General features: G+C 43.0%; 1 protein-coding gene across 4 annotated transcripts in view; it reads left to right on the forward strand.

The window, feature by feature from the left end:
• USP13 (ubiquitin specific peptidase 13) overlaps positions 1-18707 on the forward strand; it is a 107836-nt gene that overhangs the window by 60464 nt on the left and 28665 nt on the right. For all 4 annotated transcript variants that reach the window (XM_036926751.2, XM_036926750.2, XM_057500221.1 and 1 more), the window contains exons 9-13: positions 2733-2804; positions 3169-3262; positions 11058-11183; positions 12277-12430; positions 14339-14513. In XM_036926751.2, coding sequence (XP_036782646.2) covers positions 2733-2804; positions 3169-3262; positions 11058-11183; positions 12277-12430; positions 14339-14513 — 621 coding nt within the window. The remainder of the gene's footprint in view (positions 1-2732; positions 2805-3168; positions 3263-11057; positions 11184-12276; positions 12431-14338; positions 14514-18707) is intronic.

Genomic DNA, 18707 nt, shown 5'->3' on the forward strand with positions numbered 1-18707 from the left:
CATGGTAGGTGTGTATAATTATTATTTTAAAGTACCAGAATGGAAGTAATTTATATTCTTTTATTACAAAGCCCAACAACGTTTTTAGTGCTTTATAGTTTTTGACATTCTTTCTACACTCTAGAGTTTGATGAACAATTACCTTTCTGAATTTTTTCAACAAAAAATGTACCTCATGTCCATGTTTTGGATTTAAGATTTGAATCTCTCACCTTAGTCTTGTTCCAAGAGTTTAAGAGTTTTGTATTATATTTCTATTTTACATTCCATTTTCTAAACATTTACTGTGTGTATCAGAACATGAGTAAGTTGCTCTTCATATACATCCTCAGTCTTTTTGTTCTTCTACCAAATATCACTGGGTTGAAATACTTGCTCTTCAAGTATTTTGAAATACAAACTCCTTTTTCTGACTAACTTGGGACTAACTCAGTGGGCTTAGGTCCCGGAACAGGGTCTCCACTTTGTAAGTAGAAAGAATGACTCACAGAGAGATTAAATGACTTAAGCACAACCACAGTGTAATTTGGGAACATCAGCCTGACTCCTTGATTCCTTGTCTGCCACTTGAACTCAATTACATTTCCAAATAATTCTGATGAGGATCAAATCTAAATAAACTGGTGTACAAATTGAATGACAACTAACATGGGTCATCAGCAAAACTACATTTTTTTCCTTGAGAACCATTACATTAGAAACCTGAAGTATAGCATGTATTTTAAAAATTATCTAGCATTACTTTTGGATTCTAATTTAATTTTGTTGTAATGGCAGATATTCCTTGTCAGTTAGACAAAGATTATAAATTGCTAGAAAAATGGACTTCTGTGACATTTAAGATTTATCTCCTTCAAGTTAATTCTTCTCCATCAGTCTTGCTTGAAAGCATAAGCCTTTTCACTAATATTTATCTTTCCGTCTTTCCAGTGAGGTTTTTTTTGGTCTTGTCAGGTTTTGAGGTCTGATAAAGACTGATGGTAAAAGGAGAGCTGAGTTCATCACATTGTATGTTATTAAAAATTCTTCAGTACCACCTCTGGCTCTGAATGTTTAGTTTCAAAGTTTGGTTTATCTGTTATTTGGCTCTTGTTCCATTGAAAAATTCAAGATGGAATTGCTGCCCTAATAACACACCCAAAAATCTTTGTCTGGGACTATGCCAGAGAAGTGTGGTCTGCTTATTTTGATGTAGGCACACAATCTGGGATACAAATTCTGCATTTGTAGATGGCAGGTGCCTACAAGTTCCTAGCAGTCAAGGGATCCAGTTAGAGGTCACTGCCACCTGCTAGTGTGTCATGGTCCCATGCTAGGGCTTTAGTGTAGTCATGCCTTTTCTATTGAGTTATAGGTAGTCACTTAGGAAAATGGATTGTATGATTACATAAAATGAATGTATTCATTCAACAAGTATTTATTGTCTTTTACATGTCAGATGTTCTAGTGCTGGAGATGCAGTGATTTGGAAGTCTGCCTTCAGGAGATTATATTCTAGTATGTAACCTCTAGATGTAATAAATCAGAAAATAAATAAATTATATAATTGCAAATAGTGATGTGTGCCAAGAAGAAAGTCAGCCAGGTCAGGTGATAGGGAATTAGGAAGGGTAGGGAGGCGACTTTTGAACAGACCTGAGAAGGAGCAAGGCTCTGTGGAGAGAGCGTTCCAGGAAAGGTACAGCGGGTGGCATGACCTTGAAGCAGGTGTGAGCTTGACATGCCCAGAGGCAGCAAGAAGGGCAATGGCTGGGGCATTGTGTGCTTGGGGAGAGGGCTCAGAATGAGGTCAGGGAAGCTGGCAGAACAGTGGGGAAGTGCCAGGGAAAAGGGTCTCCTTCTGGATTCTTCCTAGAGCTTTCAGGCTCAGAGAGTCAAAGCCTGAAGAGGGGAAGATGAACAGCCCAAAGCAGAGGGTGTGACATAGAAAATGAGCTTCAGAAGCCAAAGGAATGATTGTTGATTGAGATTAGAGATGGGTGGTTAAAGCTGGCACTGCTCTGCCAGGATAAACTTATTAGAAGAAGGGGCTGTGCACTGCTCAAGGGACTGTGGTTGGGGCAAGGAGAGCTGGCAGAGTGGCTCAGGGCGCAGGTTTGAGCCAGGCTACCAGGTCCTCTCTGGGCTTCATCACTCCCTCCCTGGGTGACCTTGGAAGCTACCTAATGAATGTGCATTCCAATTTTGCATCTTTAAAATGGGGAAACAATAATAATCTCTTCCACATATGGCTGTAAATGAAAACTCGACCAGGTAATACAGAAGCCCTCAGACAACATTAGCTGTCACTGCTATTGTCATCTTTATTAAATTTGACATGATTGGAACAATTCCTAACCTTACCATTCATTTTCAGGAAGGCATTCTTGATGGCAAGAGCCAGTGGTTCTTGACTCTGGCTATGTGTTAGAATCTCCTGGGGAACTTTTACAAGATTCCAAGTCCCAGACCTCAATTTTGGAACATCTAGGGGTGGCTCTGGTTTTGGTGTTTCTTAAAGAAACTCTCAGTGATTCTAAACTGCACCTGTGGTTGAGACCCACTGATAGAAGCAAAATCTTCTTAGGGCGGTCCATGAATGTGGCTGCAGAGGTAAGATCTCAGGAAAACTCTTCATTAGGTGGATGATTTAATTTTGACAGAAAGGCAAGAAGGTTTTGGCTAGGATGGCGGCTTGTTTTGGTTCTCTTTTCTCAGTTCCTGTGTTTTGACTGTTGTTTCTTGTTTTCTAGGTATGTAGGGAATCTCCCAAGAATATTTGACTACTCTCCTTTAGATCCAACACAAGATTTCAACACACAGATGTAAGTGCTGATTGTACTTTTTTAGAAAAGTACCCGATAAATTGTTCATAATGGTTATTGTTGGGCTGCAGAATTAAAGGCAATTTTTTTGTCATTTCTATATTTGTATTTTCTCTCTTTTAAAAAGTATTCTTAAATAAGCATGTGTTACTTTATACAAAGAAGAAATTAATAAACTTATCTGTAAAGTTCTAAGGATGATTTAAAAATGGAATCAGTAGCAAGCAGAATCAAGTAAGTTATTTTTGAGTAATTGACATAAAATGTTCCCCCAACAGCAGTTGTACTTACTGAAATTCATAGGTAATTTTAATAGCTCTAAGGGGAAACAACAATGACCTTTTTGTTTCTCCCTCCCATCCAGGACTAAGTTAGGACATGGCCTTCTCTCAGGCCAATATTCAAAACCTCCAGTGAAATCTGAACTCATTGAACAGGTGATGAAAGAGGAAAACAAGGTATGTCCCTGAGTGTTTGCCACACTGGTATGTAGGTAGGAGGGGCCTTTTCCAGCTACAATGTGGATTTCCTATGATTTGGCAAATGGTGGCTGTAAATTTAGCAAGCTGTCAGAATAGCTACTTCATTTCAGAGGACAGGGTGTCATCTGCATGCTTTTAAAAACTGTGGTAAGCAATAGCCAGGATTGGGGTTATTAGTGACAGTTGCATTATGGATTATATTTGAGCACCATCATTAATAGTCTTCAGAAAGACTAGACTTTGTGAAATAGAGCTGAGATGGAAGGAATAAACTTTGTTAAAATGTAACCATTTTCTCCTTGGTAACACTGTCTTGGCCCTTAGAATGTCTTTCTTCTCCTAAGTCTCAACTCTGCTAGGATTTTTCAAGAACCTGGTTGTTTAAAGTAACACACATGCGTTCCTAGCCTCCACTCAGAGATGAAGATTCTGAATTCTGGGGAAGGCTGGGCTGGGCAGTCCTCATTTTTGGTAAGCTGCCATGGGGTTTGTAGGTACACTCAAGAATGAGTAACTTATATGGTGAAGACTTGATAATAGGGGAAATGTAGTAACCACAATGTTGCTCATGTGAAATCTGAGCATAAGCTTATATATCAATGATACCTTAATAAAAAAGAAAAAAAAAGAATGAGAAACTTAGTTGGCCATTCAGTCACTATAACTTGATAAAGTAATTAGAGAATATGTTTCATCTCCTAATAGTCAGATTTCCGTATCCATGTGCCTGCAGAATGGGCCACTGACCCTTCCCTGGGCTGCTCAGTTGCACAACTCCAGAGGGCATTACTTGCAAGCTGGTCTTTTGGAGTGGCGTCCTTGTTCTGCAGTGTGCAGCTTATACATTATTTGGAGGCCTTAGCTCTGGTTGCTGCAGATGCCCTGAATGGAACATTTGCCCCACTTCCTCAACACCTGCTCTGCCTTCAGAGTACTCTGTCTTGACTTGTGAACAGATTCTCTTTCTCAAGGGTTTAATCTCTGTGCTCTCATCTTAAGCCAGTCATCTTTAACTAATATCTGCAGTTGGAGAGCAAGGATCTAAAATGAATAAACTCTTGTTTATAATGAAGCCAGCTGGTTGGGGAAATGAGGCAAACAGGAGAAGGAGATTATGAAGGGAACATGTAGAGGCAGTGATTGGAGGTGGGGAGAAGGAAGTAGGTTATGACGGGGGGAGAGGGAAATAGGCATTTTGAATGGCCAGGCCTGGAGATCAGAGTAGTATGGGGACAGGAAGTTGTACTGTTATCCAGCATGGCAAGATGAAGAGTTGCTTATCCATCCCAGACTGGAAGACCTTCCTCTGGGATGCAGTTGAGGGATGGCATGCATGTAGGTCTGGAGTTACCCAGCTTCTTTTACTTCTGAGCTCCTGTGAAACTTTGAAGAGGTGATGGTAAAAAAAAAATTGGCCTGAAATTCTGTTTTGATCACATTATTTTGGATTCTCATTAATGCTGTGTCATCTCTTGGGCCATTCCTGGGGCAGGTCCACCCTCCCTGGTGGAGAAGGGGACTGGATTGGAGCTCTGGAGCCTTGCTTCCTCTCCTTGCTCTGCAAGGAACTGTGGGACCCTGGGCACATCATGTACACTCTCGGTCTCAGCAGTCAAATAGCAGAGTGGCGTTTGTGAACATTGCTAGTTTGAAGGTCCCCTTCCTGAAGTAAATAGTTGCGTTAGGCAACTATTGTGCTTTGGGAATCTCCTCATTTGAAAAAAATGTGAAATGAAAAATAATCAATTTAGCGATGTTTGAGAGTAAAGTTTGGTGTTGTCAGTATTTCCATGTCCTGCATTAGAAATAAAATAGTCCTTATATGAGCAGGGCACATTATTCAGTTTATGAATGATGAGTGCTTGGGTCCCTTGCTGCCTCCCTGCCACTGGCTTTAGTGACTCCTGTGCGGGAGCTTTGATCCCCAGGTGTCTGACACTTGCAGGTGGGACCCCCTGCTCTTTCTGGCTCAGAGTAAGTAAGCTGGTCACATTTGAGCTGTATCTGGCCTGCAGGTGTGCCTGTTCTGGCCCATGTGTAAACACCTGAAGTTCCAGCCTCTCCTGAGCACTCAGAGCCTGTGGCAGTCCCAGGCCTGTGACAGCTGCTGGCTGGAGCTGAGTAACAGTGCTCCCTTCAAACAGAACACAGAGTCCCCAACTGGCTCCAGCCCCTTATGATTCATGACCTGGGCGGTACGCTGGGTATTTGGGTGTGTGACCCTTGATCTAGATGATTTTTGAAATCCTTTCCTGCTCTGAGGTGTCGTGACCTCGTGGTCTTAAAGAAAGAATCCTTAATGTGGTTGGTGGTTCATGTTCATCTTGGCCGTGAGGGGGAAAGCCTGTCTAGCTGGGTGGGATGTGAGCGAGTTTTTGGTTTAGGCATCAGTAGAGTCTCTTTAGCATTCAAAATGAGCTTGAATTGACCATATGATCTTCTTTGTGGCCCTGGAGGTATCAGTTTCAAGCTATTATTTGAATAGCAATTTACTCAAACAAATAATTCATACTAAAATCTCCACTCCCCTCGACAGTGGAGGGAATTACTCTCTGAGACATCAGGATTTTCACCAGCAATTGGTTTCAAAGAAATCAATTTGTGAGAATCTTTCTTCTTTCAGGTATCAGAAGCCCTTTGGTCAGTGGTTTTGTCCCAGGCCCGTGGCATTGGTGACTTGTAGACAAGCCTGATATGCCCCAAGAGAGCAAGGAAGATGTGCTGAAGCAGGGAAAGGTATCGATTACAAGAGCAATGTGTGGCAAAGGTGAGAGTGTCTGAGGACGGAGTCAGAGCCATGTGGCCGGAGTGTCTTTTTGACAGGGCCGCCACCGCCAGATCATGCACAGCTCTCACAAGAGGCTCTTCCTCTGTTCGTTGATGCAGAAATGGAAGCACAGAAGCCTTGCCTGAAGTTACAAAGCCAGTGAGTGGCTGAGCTGGGATTTACACCAGGCAGTCTGGCCCTGAGCGTGCATATATGCTCACCACACTATATTGCTTCCCTAGCATTTGTTCTCCAGCACATGTTTCAGGCTCCCCGGCTTCCATGGGTGGATGGTGGTGGATGACAAAAGTGGGTTCTTAAAGCTTGCGGCAACACCAGGGAGCCCAGTAATATGGTTTTTTTCAACACCTGTTTACACCTGGGGTCATTTCTAGAATATATACATCCTGCTATTAAATTGGTCTGCTACAGACCAAGGTAAAATCTAGTTTTTATTTATGCATGCTTAATATACATTTCATCTGTAAGAAGATCTGCAACGTTTGGTTTGAAACTGCCATTTCTACATAAATTCGTTGAACTGATTTTTAAAATTAAATTGTGTCTGTAGTAGGTAAAACCTTCTTACTATGAAAGGACACTTTTTCTTCTTCAAAAAACATATTACTGATCTTTATGCCTTCTAAGACAGTGCATTCATACATTAACTGCTGAATATGCTTATTTCTCCTTCTGATAACATGTTTTAAACAGTTGTATATTCCAAACAAGCTGCATTTCTTAAGCAATTGGTTGTTTGATCTCCCACCTAAGTGATCCTTGACACATATTTGCTGGCTTCAGATCAACGTGAGATAACCAGGGTTTAATTTTGAGATGACTAAATTTTAGCCCCAAAGTAAAGGCTTTGTTTCCATTAATAACCTCCGTTTTCCTAGGTTGGGCAAATGTAACATTTTTAACTTGCTTTTTGAAATACAGAAAGTAGCTTGGGGAATGCCCTCTGTTCCTTTAGCTTAGGAGATGACTATTGTTCCAAGGCTTACAGTCTAAGGTTAAACGTTTGAGTCAACAGATGCCATGTACCTGTGTATTTATTTATTAGGGACAGTCTGGGAAGGGTCTCCTTTATTCCCATGGTCTACGATGTAAATATCTGTACAAGTGCTGCTCTAATGTGGTACAAAGCCTCAGCTTTGTACCTAAATAAGTACATTTGGCTTAATTTGAAGCCAAAAACAAATTTGAAGAAGAAAAAACCTAATTAAGGCATTAGGCTCAAGGGAGTATGAGTGAAGGGTGTCTAGCCGCCTTCTTGGTTCAGTGTTAAACAGAAAGTCCCGTGTAAGCATTTGGGAAAGATTCTGAACACTGTAGTCCACTGTCTAATTATAGCCAATGTGTTTTGCAGTTGCTGATGGGGAAAGCAAGTACAGTATCCTATAAATATGACAGATTCCGTAGGGGGTTGCTATTTTGGTGATCCACAGAGGCCCCCTTAGGAGGTTAGTTGTCCAGACTGGCCGCTGCTTGAGGTGTCACAGTGGAGTGTGCACTCCCTGCAAGCAGCTGTGACTTGGGGTCAGTTTTGGCCCTGCCCTGTCCTTTGTGCAGTGATAGGCTTAGAGGGGACACTCAGTTGACACCGCTGATCCACTACCAACTAGGAAATGTGGTTTCTTTGATTCTTATTTTGGCATTTTTGGTTTCTTCTAAGTAACTGCCTTATCCAGAGGCTGGCCTTTAAAAAAATGATTTAAATTTGCAAATATCTGCAAAAGTGGGGGGCACAGTCTAATGACTCTCCATGTACTGTCCAGTAGCCTCAGCAGTCACCGTTCTGCCAGTCTGGGTTCACCAGTCCCCACTGAGCTCAGCTCTTGCTTTCTCCCGTCCCTCCTCTTTTCCTTCCCATCCTCTCCTTTCCTTTCCCTGCTGTATTTTAACACAAAATCTAAGCATCCTCCTTTTCACCTGCAATCATTCTGTGTGCATTTGTAACTAGAATACTTTCTTCTTTAAAACATAAATATCATGTTAAAAGTTGTTTAAAGTGTTGGAAGCACAGCAACAAAATTAACAACTCTTCCTTAGAATCTTCTAATAGTCCAAATCTAGATTTTTCCCCTGCAGTATTAAAGATGTTGCTTTTAAGTCCTTCTCCTTTTCTTTTTGCAAGCTATGCTTTGTAGAAGGAGCTGGATCATTTTCCCCAGGACTGTGCTGAAGATCCCCACCCGGAGGTGTCATTTAGCTTGTGTTTCTTGTAAGCTCGAAGTTAGATCTGGAAGCGTAATTAGATTCAGGCTCAACTTTTTTATAGCCTGACTTTCTAATATTCTAGATACAAAGTGAACATTGTAGTACTTGAGTATGGGAATTTGTGAGACCTCCCCTCTGAAATCAGAGGTAGAATAGGTCTGGGGCATGTGTGTAGGCGGACAAGACCAGCCGATGATGAAGGTTTTAAGTGTATCTGAGTTTGAACTAAAATGCTCAAACCCAGCTCTGAAAGCCAGGAGCTGGTCCACAGTGCGGTGTGGGGCGGGGGAGGTAACATCTCTCCTGTTACGAAGCTTTTTCAAAGAACTTTACAGTGATTGACAACTCTCAAGCTGTAGCTTGACTTTTGAACAAAAAAATTAAGAAAAGTCAGTTGAGGGAAAACAAAGTAATGAAATGGGCACAGAAAGAAAAGAGGCGGAAGAGGCGGAAGAGGCATGGAGGGGAATAAATGAGGCTGGATCGCAGTCCAAGTGTGGGCTGAGTTTCTGGGGTTTTGACCATGGTCTCAATGGAAACTTGTCCCCCCAGTCGTACAACCACATAGCGGCACAGAGAAGCAGCCAGCTTCTCAGAGTTTGCTGACTTGTTGAACTTCCCAAAGCAGCTGCTTTGATGGGGACTGGCAGCCACATCAAGCTTGAAGCACAGCTTGTAGGAAGTAACACCATGAGCAGCAGGCAGTGAGTGTGCGCTTACACGAATGCCTGAACAGAAACATGCAATGCGGACAGATTTATTCCAAGTGGTGCCTCTACACTGCCAAGAATGGAGAAATAATTGCTCGACTGGCCTGTAACGTTGGCCCCAGAGGTGCGTGGGTTTGGAGAAGGCTTACCCAGGGGCCAAGACGTACTGGCTTCATTTTTCAGCAACTGGCACGATGGACCCAGAGACATCAGAGCTGGGACCCAGGCACATGTGTGCAAGAAGAGAGTAAAGGAGAGAGAGAGACAGACAGACACAGATCGACATTAAGGCAGAGAGACAGCAAGAGACTGACTTTTCCAGCTGTGTGATCCTGGGCCAGTTAACATCACTTTGCCCCAGTTTCCTCATCTGTCAAGTAGAGAAAATCATCATCATCGCCATCACCGTCACCATCATCACCTCATGGGGCTGGACGAGTTAAGTTATATATATATATATATAAAGTGCCCAGGTTTATGCAGAGGGCACATGAATTACCTCTCTTACTTGTCGGGCTGGGTGAGGTTTGTCTCACTGAGACCTACTACAGGCTACAGCTGCTACTCTGTTTTGCTACAGAGAGCCTGGGATTGGAATCAGAGCCTGGAGTTCTTTCTGGCTCTGCTCTCTGGTAGCTGTATGAAGATTTGGTCGTTCAGTCTCAGTTTCCCTAGCTATAAAATGAGGATAACAGTAGTACCTTCTTCGTAGGTTGCGGTGAATGTTAAACGAGGTGGCGCGTGGCACCATCCCTAGATGGGCTGAGCTTGGAGGGGACAGGGGACAGCTGTGTCACAAGCCCACCTCTGTCCCTGAAGGGCATGTGTACTCTTCCCTCTCTGCCTCTTCAGAGCAGCTCAGGCAGCTCTGATTTCAGGAAGCTACAATGCTTTCTTATAGATTATTACCGGTATTAGAAAGTCCAGTTCATAGCAAAGCTGGCTTAAAGCTTCTTCCCACTACCAACCTCAGGAATCTCAGAAGCCAGCAGCGTCGGCATTTTCCTCTGGTATTTTTCTGTTCTTCCTCCACCTCTTTGCCTCTGTGCAGCCCCTCTGAGGCTTCTCCAGAATTTGAGGATCAAGGGGTAGGGAACAGAGAGGAGGTCCAGCCTTGCCTGAGCTTGTGCGTCTTGGCTGTCATCCATGCATCTTCTGTCATAGCCAGCTTTCTTGTGGGGGCACATGAGTGACTCTTTGGAGATGTCCCCCCTGCCTTTGCTTGTGCCCTCAGGGACCTCTTCAGGGACCTTTCTCGGCTGCCTTGTCCAGGTGACCTCTGTAGCCCCCAACCCTGGCTCCTGTGCTGAGCTCCTCGGCTGGCCAGCCTCTCATCACCATATGCAGTGTTCTTTCTGCAGGAGCCTGGCTGCCCTCCGTGCCCTCTTAGCCCCGGCAATGTTCACACATCCTTGTCCTGCCAAAGTTGTCCCTGCCGCCTGCTCTTCTCACTCTGCCATCCTGGCAGCTGCAGCCAGCCTCCTCCTGCTTCTCCGGCAGAGGGGCCAGCTCGTGGGAACTCCCTGTGCTGGGCTCCAGCAGCAGCCTGGGGTGGACTCGTGGTCTGAGCAGCCCTGCAGTGGTCACCCGGGGCACGTGGTGCCATTGCCTTTTCTGGCAAGTACCCCAGTCTGTACCCGGGGTTCTCTCATGGGGGGGGAAGGAGATGCTGCCGAGCTCTCCTCTTCTTCACCCCTCTTCTTCACCGTCCGTCAGAGCACTCCCCCAAGCAGCATCTCTAGCCTGCTCTCAGATGGGCTGTGAGGGACCAGTTTGGTCACCATGTAGCAAGTCCTGTGGAAATGGGCCTGGTACCTCTTTTTAGAAAGTGGGGTGTTCACTGTGTCTTTAGAGTTGAGTCAGGAAGAGCCCCATCCTGCCCTCACGCCAGGCTCACAGTGCCTGTACCTGCTACAGCCCATGACTGTGGTCTGTTAGCATCACTTAGCTCCGGTAGGCTTCAGTTTTCTATCTGAAAATTGGGGCTTATGGTAATCCCTACTCTGCTTGCCACTTCCTGCTATTAACGTGTATGTAAGTATTGTAAATAAGTTTCATCTTTACATTTTAGCCTCTACAGAATGGGATCTCTCCACGTATGTTTAAGGCCTTTGTAAGCAAGAGCCACCCGGAATTCTCCTCCAACAGACAGCAAGATGCTCAGGAATTTTTTTTGCACCTGGTGAATCTAGTAGAGGTGAGTAAGTCCATGCAGAAATGCTCAACAGGGTTGTACGAGGTGTGCACAGCCCTTGAGTGCACGTCCCGTCCCACTGGCCTGGCTGGGACGTCCCCGCCCCCAATACCTCAGTCTCACAGCCAAGCTCAAAATCGGCTTCTCTGAGGCTTTCTCAGCCCACTTGATGTAATCACGCCTTGGTGGCATTTTGTAGGAGCTTGCAGATCTCCCTGTTCTCTTTTAATTTGTCCGTGTTATAGGAGTGTTTCTGCTATTTCGGTCACCATTTTTTTTTTGTCGCCATGACAAAGCTCCTTGGGAGTACTATGTGGTATTTGCTGTCCTCCTGCCGCCACTCAGAAATGCTCACACTTTGTTCACAGTTGAGTCATGTTAAATGCTGTGTTTTTTTTTTAAAGCCACTGAGAAGTCAAAATCAAAAGTTTTTTCTCTCCTTTTAAAAAACAACTACTTTTTTCTGATTGTAAACATGCTCTTTGTGGAAAATACAGAGAGGCACAAAGGAGAATATCTAAATCATATTGCCAGCCCCTACAGACAGTGTTATTACTGTATTGGTGTCTGACCTACAGGTCATTGTCCAGGCGCATTTATAATTTTCTCTGTGCTGTTTTGTACACAGTGTTTTCCACAGAATTGGTTATGAATATTTTGCCCTGGCATTACATTCTTGAATATAGCATGACTTCTTTTTAACTTGTATAGAATTTACACAAATGCATTTATAGTATCAGATCATACATGCTTTAACTTTTCCAGGGCAGACCTTTATAATTTCCCCCTTTTTCTTTACTTTGGCTCCCTCATCCCCTTTCCTGTAATTGCATCTGGGTCATTCCCACTCCCATGACTTTTAATGGCTGCATAATATTCATGTGATGAACTATAATTTATTTAACCAATCCCCTAGGTTGGGACTAGATAAATACCAATGTTTTGCTATGTAAGTACTCTGGTGAACTGGAATGCCCAGAGGGAATGTATAGTAATACCAGATCTTTACATCAGATTTAGATTTGGTTTTATGCTAATTTTTTATTCATGGCTTAATATTCCTGAATTTACTAACCTGATATAATCCGATCTTCAGAGGAACCGCACTGGCTCAGAAAACCCAAGTGATGTTTTTCGGTTTTTGGTGGAAGAACGTATTCAGTGCTGTCAGACCCGAAAAGTCCGCTACACGGAGAGGGTGGATTACCTGATGCAGTTACCTGTGGCCATGGAGGCAGCGAGCAACAAGGGTAATGGTGCCCGAGGGGGAAATTCCCATGTGCTTCCCCATAGGTGGACACCCTCCTATCAGAGGGACATGGTTCAGTCACTCCAGAGTTGTATCAGGGGCAGACCCAGCCCAGATGAGTCTGGTTCTCACGTCTCTTCATCTTTTCCTCTGTCCCTGTGTGAAATTGAGAAGAATCAAGTGTATCACAGATTTTTGAGGAGGGATTATGGATGGACTCTACTTCAGTGGCCTATAAATTTGACCAATTGGTTGCCTTGGAGTCAGCAAAATTTGGGGGAAAATGATTTGTGATTAAATATGTGGAAAATTCTTTAGCATCTTCAAACATAAGTTGGGCTATAACGTCTGAGGGAAATGATCAGAACTGCATTTGTTGGATGTGAGACATTCGAACAGAGATCTCTCGGAGTGACCTAGCTATGACACCTGGGTATTTAAGATTCCTCTTGTGGGAGATAAAGGGCGGGCAGGGCTCTTGCAGAAGCAAGGCCCATTAGGAGGCTCTCTGATCTCCAGAAGTAAGAAAGCAGAGGTACCCCAGCCAGGTCGGGGTCTCAGGGGAAGGTTCCTTTAGTCACTTTAATCTGGTCCTTCCCAGGAGGAATAGGCAAATGGTATTTCTTAGAATTAATATTTCATAAGCAGAAAAAGAAAATATCTGTTAGATTGCTTATCTCCTATGAACTGGTCATTTCTGTGAAGTTCAGCAACTCCCTAGGTGGCCTTTTTTCTTCTTTTTTGGGGGTGGGTGTCAGTTTATTGTGCTAATTGGGAAGTGATGATTATGATGATTTTAAGGTGAAATCCATTTTCTAAAAGCTCATTCAGTTTTTGACCAGTTTTTAAATTCTTGTCTGTTACATAAGGTCAAAATGAGGGTGTGGCCTGTGGTTTGTTTCCTTTTTAGAACTAGGCTTAATTGCTTTCTCTTGCCAACCTCAGGGATATAGACTTTTGCTGGTTCTATGATCCTCTCTGATACACTATGTATAATTTATGAGTAGTAACTATTTTTCTCCGAAAGGAGATTTATAATTTAGTCTCTGGAAATTGATTGCTGGGAACACCTAATGTTAGCATCCTAGATATAAGTACATTATAAACTGATTGTGGACTGGGGCATGAATTAAAAACATACTGAGATGTGTTTAAGAAAACACATAGATGTGCCTAGAAAGTGATAAACCAAAAATGATTTTTTGTTTTAAACACAAAAGAAACTTCCAGAAAGGCCCATTTAAAGTCTGTACGAAATTTTGACTTACAGGTAGTTTCTAGGAGCAGCAGGCACGGTGCATCCTTCCTGCCTTTGGCATTTAGTCATCTGAGCAGGGGTAGCATAGGAAGGCCTTCTGCATGGTAGCACTGTTACCTGAGGGGCTGGGTAGGCTCACCATGAAGTTGTGGCAGCATTGGTTAGAGTCAGGGGATACTGTGTGTGTGCAGGAGGCACCCATAGTCCATGTGTTTCCCCCTGCTCCTTGGCTCACACCCTCCGTGACCTCTAATCGCAGTGACATGTGCACAGGAGGTGAGCCCGTGGCTGTCTCTCAGTGTGGAATTCCCTGATATGCAGGCTTTGTGATGGGAGGGTGCTGGCTGGGTGATCAGCCTTGACCTCTGGACAGATGAAAGACTGGGCCGCATGCATCACTTTCACCTGAACTTCTCACCGGGGCTGCAGTTCACGGTTCCCTCCTGTCAGTCTCATAGGGGAACAGCAAAAAATGATGAATGTCTGGATGCAGCCTGTCAGTGCCACTCTAAAGATGGCCAGAGAAGAGCCTCTCAGCAAGCTTCTGTAGATCTGTGAGGCGCAGCAAGGAAACAGTCGTGCAGCAGCCCAGTTTGACATTTCAAGAAGATAAGAGTGATTCCAAGGTCGTTCTTTTGCTTTCTTACTCAGATGAACTGATTGCCTACGAATTAACGAGGAGGGAAGCAGAAGCCAACAGAAGGCCCCTTCCCGAGGTGGTTCGTGCCAAGATACCGTTTAGTGCCTGCCTTCAGGCCTTTTCTGAACCAGAAAATGTAGATGATTTCTGGAGCAGTGCCCTGCAGGCCAAGTCTGCGGGTGTGAAGTAAGTGTGTGTGTGTGCGTGTGTGTGTGTGTGCACATGTGTGGCGGTAGTGGGGTGTGGGGAGGGCCTTGAGGGGTGGGACCTGGGGAGAGGTGGCGGGTCTTGTGTGAGTCCGTGTGTGCTTGCCTCATGCGTGGTGAGGGAGGATTATGACACACACAACCCTAGTTGTCATAGGTCTTGCTTGTGTGAGACCTGTCCAGTCAGACAGGTTTATAATCTATAATACGTGCTAGGGAGAGAATGCCCTTTCTTTTTTTGTAAGAGCAAGATTGTGGTTTATCTTCTACTAGGAATTTGTTTTTTTTTTTGCCAAGAGGGTGTAGCCAAGAACCTCCCCCCACTGTGGCCAGATGATGTTAATGAAGAAATTACAAAAATACTTACGACAGTCTTCAATAAACTCCACTGTTTTAATTCCATAATAAATATTTGGCTTAGAACTTGGTGACTGTTTTCCTACCTGGAGACCTGGGGTCTCAGGGCCTCTCGAGTGGGTGGATGCAAGGGTCCCTGGACATTGTTCAGAGGAGCTGTTCAGGACTTAGTCAGGCATTGGGAGGGAAGCCTGGATGAGCCACTGCCGGCTGCTGTTAATCACAGCCTCAGGTGACAGTCAAACCTAAGCCACTCTGTCCGTGTGACAGCCATCCCTCAGGATGCCTCTATGTTTCAGATGATCAGCTTCATAAATTCAAAGTGGGAAAACAAAAAGAATTTATTGCAAAAGCTAAAAACCCCCTGTATTTTCTTAAAATTATTAAAACATGTTCTCTATCCAAGTGAGATTAATAATATTTCATTCAGATATCAGTTACCCATTGCGGGGTCAGTTTTCATCCTATGACTGCTCAGGTTTTTGCGGGGTGTGTTGTGTGTTCCTGCAGGTAACTGTGGGTGGGCGTGTGTTGGAGTCCCTTCATCGAAACTTGGAGACATCTGTGGAGAGTATAGTAACATACTTTTTTAGTGGTGGGAACAATTTATTTGTTCATCTCCCAGCTTTATAGAGATGTAATCAACATACAACATTGTGTAAGTTTAAGGTGTATGTTTTGATTTTATTTTATTTTTTAATTATAGACAATAGGCGGAAGATTCCTCAGACAGTTATCATTTTCTCTTTGCCATCTAATTCTGGTTTTGTATGGGAGGTAGAAGTGCTCAGGGGGCCTGGCAGCCTAGAAAGCCCCCACCATCAGGCGGAAGCTGCAGAGTATTTTTCTTTTGCCTGTCTGCTCAGCCACCTTGCTCTGCTCTTCAGCAAAGTGGCTGTGCATCTTAGAACTGCGGGGCATGACCTCTATGGGCCTACAGGAAGGGGCTTTCTTATCACTTGGAAAAGGCCCATTTTTGAATGGATTTGGGAGGCATTAGCTTTCCACAGAGAGAGAATCTCTGACCTGTGGCTAGTGGTCAAGAAATCTGGCTCCTTCTCTTGTGGCCAGTTCCTAGCATACGTTCTATCCAGGGCAGAGTCCCCACCCAGTGTTCTTTGGCAAACTGAGGAATGATGCTTGCTGACTTGATTTTCTCCTGTAGTGCTATAAAATACGTAGTGGTAGGCAGTGCTAAATGTAACTATTTAGAATCTCCGGGGAGAAGTTTCTGCTTTCTCTATCCTTAACAGCTGATAATAAACATGTTTTTCCTTTTCTCTTTTACATATACATATGCTCTTACAGTTTAATGTGTATGAAAAAAATTAAAACTAGATACATCACATTTGTTAAGTGAAAAGTGCTATTTGTGGAAAAAGAAGAAACAGGGTTTTAGAATGAAAAAGCAACTATCATTTATTGCATCTTTATTATTCCAGGTCAAGTGCTAATTATCATTTAATTAAGTATCATTTAGTCCTCTTAGTACTACTATGAAGTATGTGTCATTATGTTCTCCCCATTTTACAGATGAGGAAATAAAAGGAGAAGTAATTGGCCAGCAAATGACAGACTTGGGATTCATTCGACTGAGTTCAAAGTTTAAGCTCTTGATCCCTATGTTCTGTGGTGTCCCCAGATTCTGTATCGTGCTTGCTTATGCTCATGGCCTTATAGCTTTATAAACCTTATATAGTCTTGCTTATTCCTTATTATGCCTTATCAGTTTTCAAATATTAATTTTGGGCAAACCAGTTCAGTGGATTCCTAAAAGATTTCTTTCTTTTTTTTTTTTTTCTTATTTCTAGCAATGTAGACATGATCTCCTTATTATGCTAACTGGGGGCCTTGAATTTTTCTTGTGTTAAATCTAGATTCTGAAAGGCCAGGAAGAGGCCAAAGATGTTCTCTTGGTAGATTTTGCATCAGTATGGGCCAGACATAAAGACCATTCTCTTAAATGGTCCTAAACAGACAGTGTTAGTGTTTGGAAATTTCATTCACCCAGCACAAATATTGTTGCTCACCTAGTGTATTCTAGGTGGTGAGTTGAATAAGACCTGTTCCTACCCTCAAGCAGCTCACAGGTTAAGGGTCAATAGGGAGAGATTTTGTCTTGAGCTTTACTGTTCATGAAGAGGAAAGCAGTGTGGAGATCCAGAGCACAAGCTTTAGGTAGATGGGCAGCATCTGAATCCCCAGCATAGAACTTGCTAGCTTATAACCTTGGCCAAGTGACCTCATCTCCCGCAGCGCCTGTTACCTCATCTGTACACTGGGGACAGTGAGCACTTTTTTCATAGAGTTGAGGTGAGGCTTAGGCGGGATAAGCCCAGTAAAGTGCTTTGCACTGTATCTGCCACAGAGTGAATATACACTGTAATTGTTATGACTGTTATTTTATCTTTCCTTTTTTTTTGCTTTGGATTGTACAATTTGTAATTGATTAGTCATATTTTCAGCATATTTAATGGGAAGGATAGGATGGTATCCTTTTTGGTTGTCAGGTTTTCAATACAGTAGACAATCTTCATTTCAGGGAGAAGGACAGCTTATGTATTTTTTTCTGAATAGGGTTTTCATAGTGTTTATGCCTTAACTGTGATTAGTGAACAATTGATCTATTTTAAATAATAATAATACATTGTCAATAGACAACACAATAGTGTTGTCAGGCACTATTCTAAGCATTTTATGTCTTAACTCATTTAGTTCCCATAACAGTTCTTGGAGGTGAATTTGTTGTTGTCTGTTGAGACCTTTTTGAATGATTTGCATTCTAGTAGACCTTATTAGGTATAAATAAGTTTTCAAGAAAAAATCTTAATTCCAGGAATTAATTTTAGGGATAAAAGAGTAAGTGGTGCATAATTTATAATTTTGCTGGATTTAACTAACACACCTGATGTCCCAAACCTGCAATTAATGAATGCAGAGTATTAATTTTGAGATTGACTTGAACAAATATATATTGAACAGTTACTACATGAATGATTCAACTTGAGACCCTGTAGAGGTTACAAAGATGAATAAAGAATGTTTACCCCACAGGGCAGATATACTGTGGGCATCATCTAACCTGCTCTCTGGTACCTTTAGGTTGGTAGTTACCCATAATAAGGGATGTGTAAAATTATCCACCCCTCCTCCCATCTTGCACCAGCCTGGAGATCCCCCCACTGCCCCTCTGCATGGTATTACCAGCTGACTACACACCCAGGTACTGCCCACAGAGCAACTGTAAGAGTCGTGGGGTTCCTGAACCCCATTTTGGAAATTACTGATTTACTGGTGACTTTTGCTTGATTTCACTGTTAAATATTTTCCAGATTCTAATGCAATAAGAGGAAGAGGTCAGACAGGTAACATTTTTACATTATTTGAAAGTATCAGATGGAGTTTGTTGGCTTATGGTGAATTAAGGACTTGGCTATATTTAAGTAAATGTTAAGTAAGAATGATGTTTATTATTGCCTCTCAGAAGATAGGAAAACCTAATTAGAGATAATGGATAATTTCTGGAGAGTCAGCCAGGATAATAGACCAGCTCCTTAGACTAGTTAAGCTGTTTTTTTTTTTTAAAGAATTCCCTTATGTTATTGTCTCTACCCTTCTGCCATCCCCCCTTGTGATGGGGTATTTGAGATAAAGGGAGGTTGTTCGGCCTGGGGCAAAATACAGGTCTGTGACAGACCACGCCCCTGTCCAAGGCCCCATGGATTCTAGCTCTTTGTGACAAAATAGTCATGCTAATTCCTTAGGTATACATCGTACAGTCTAGTGTGTCATTGCACACTCCTGGCAGGTAGATGTT

This window comes from Manis pentadactyla, chromosome 1, assembly GCF_030020395.1.
Source record: "Manis pentadactyla isolate mManPen7 chromosome 1, mManPen7.hap1, whole genome shotgun sequence".
Lineage (NCBI taxonomy): Eukaryota > Metazoa > Chordata > Mammalia > Pholidota > Manidae > Manis > Manis pentadactyla.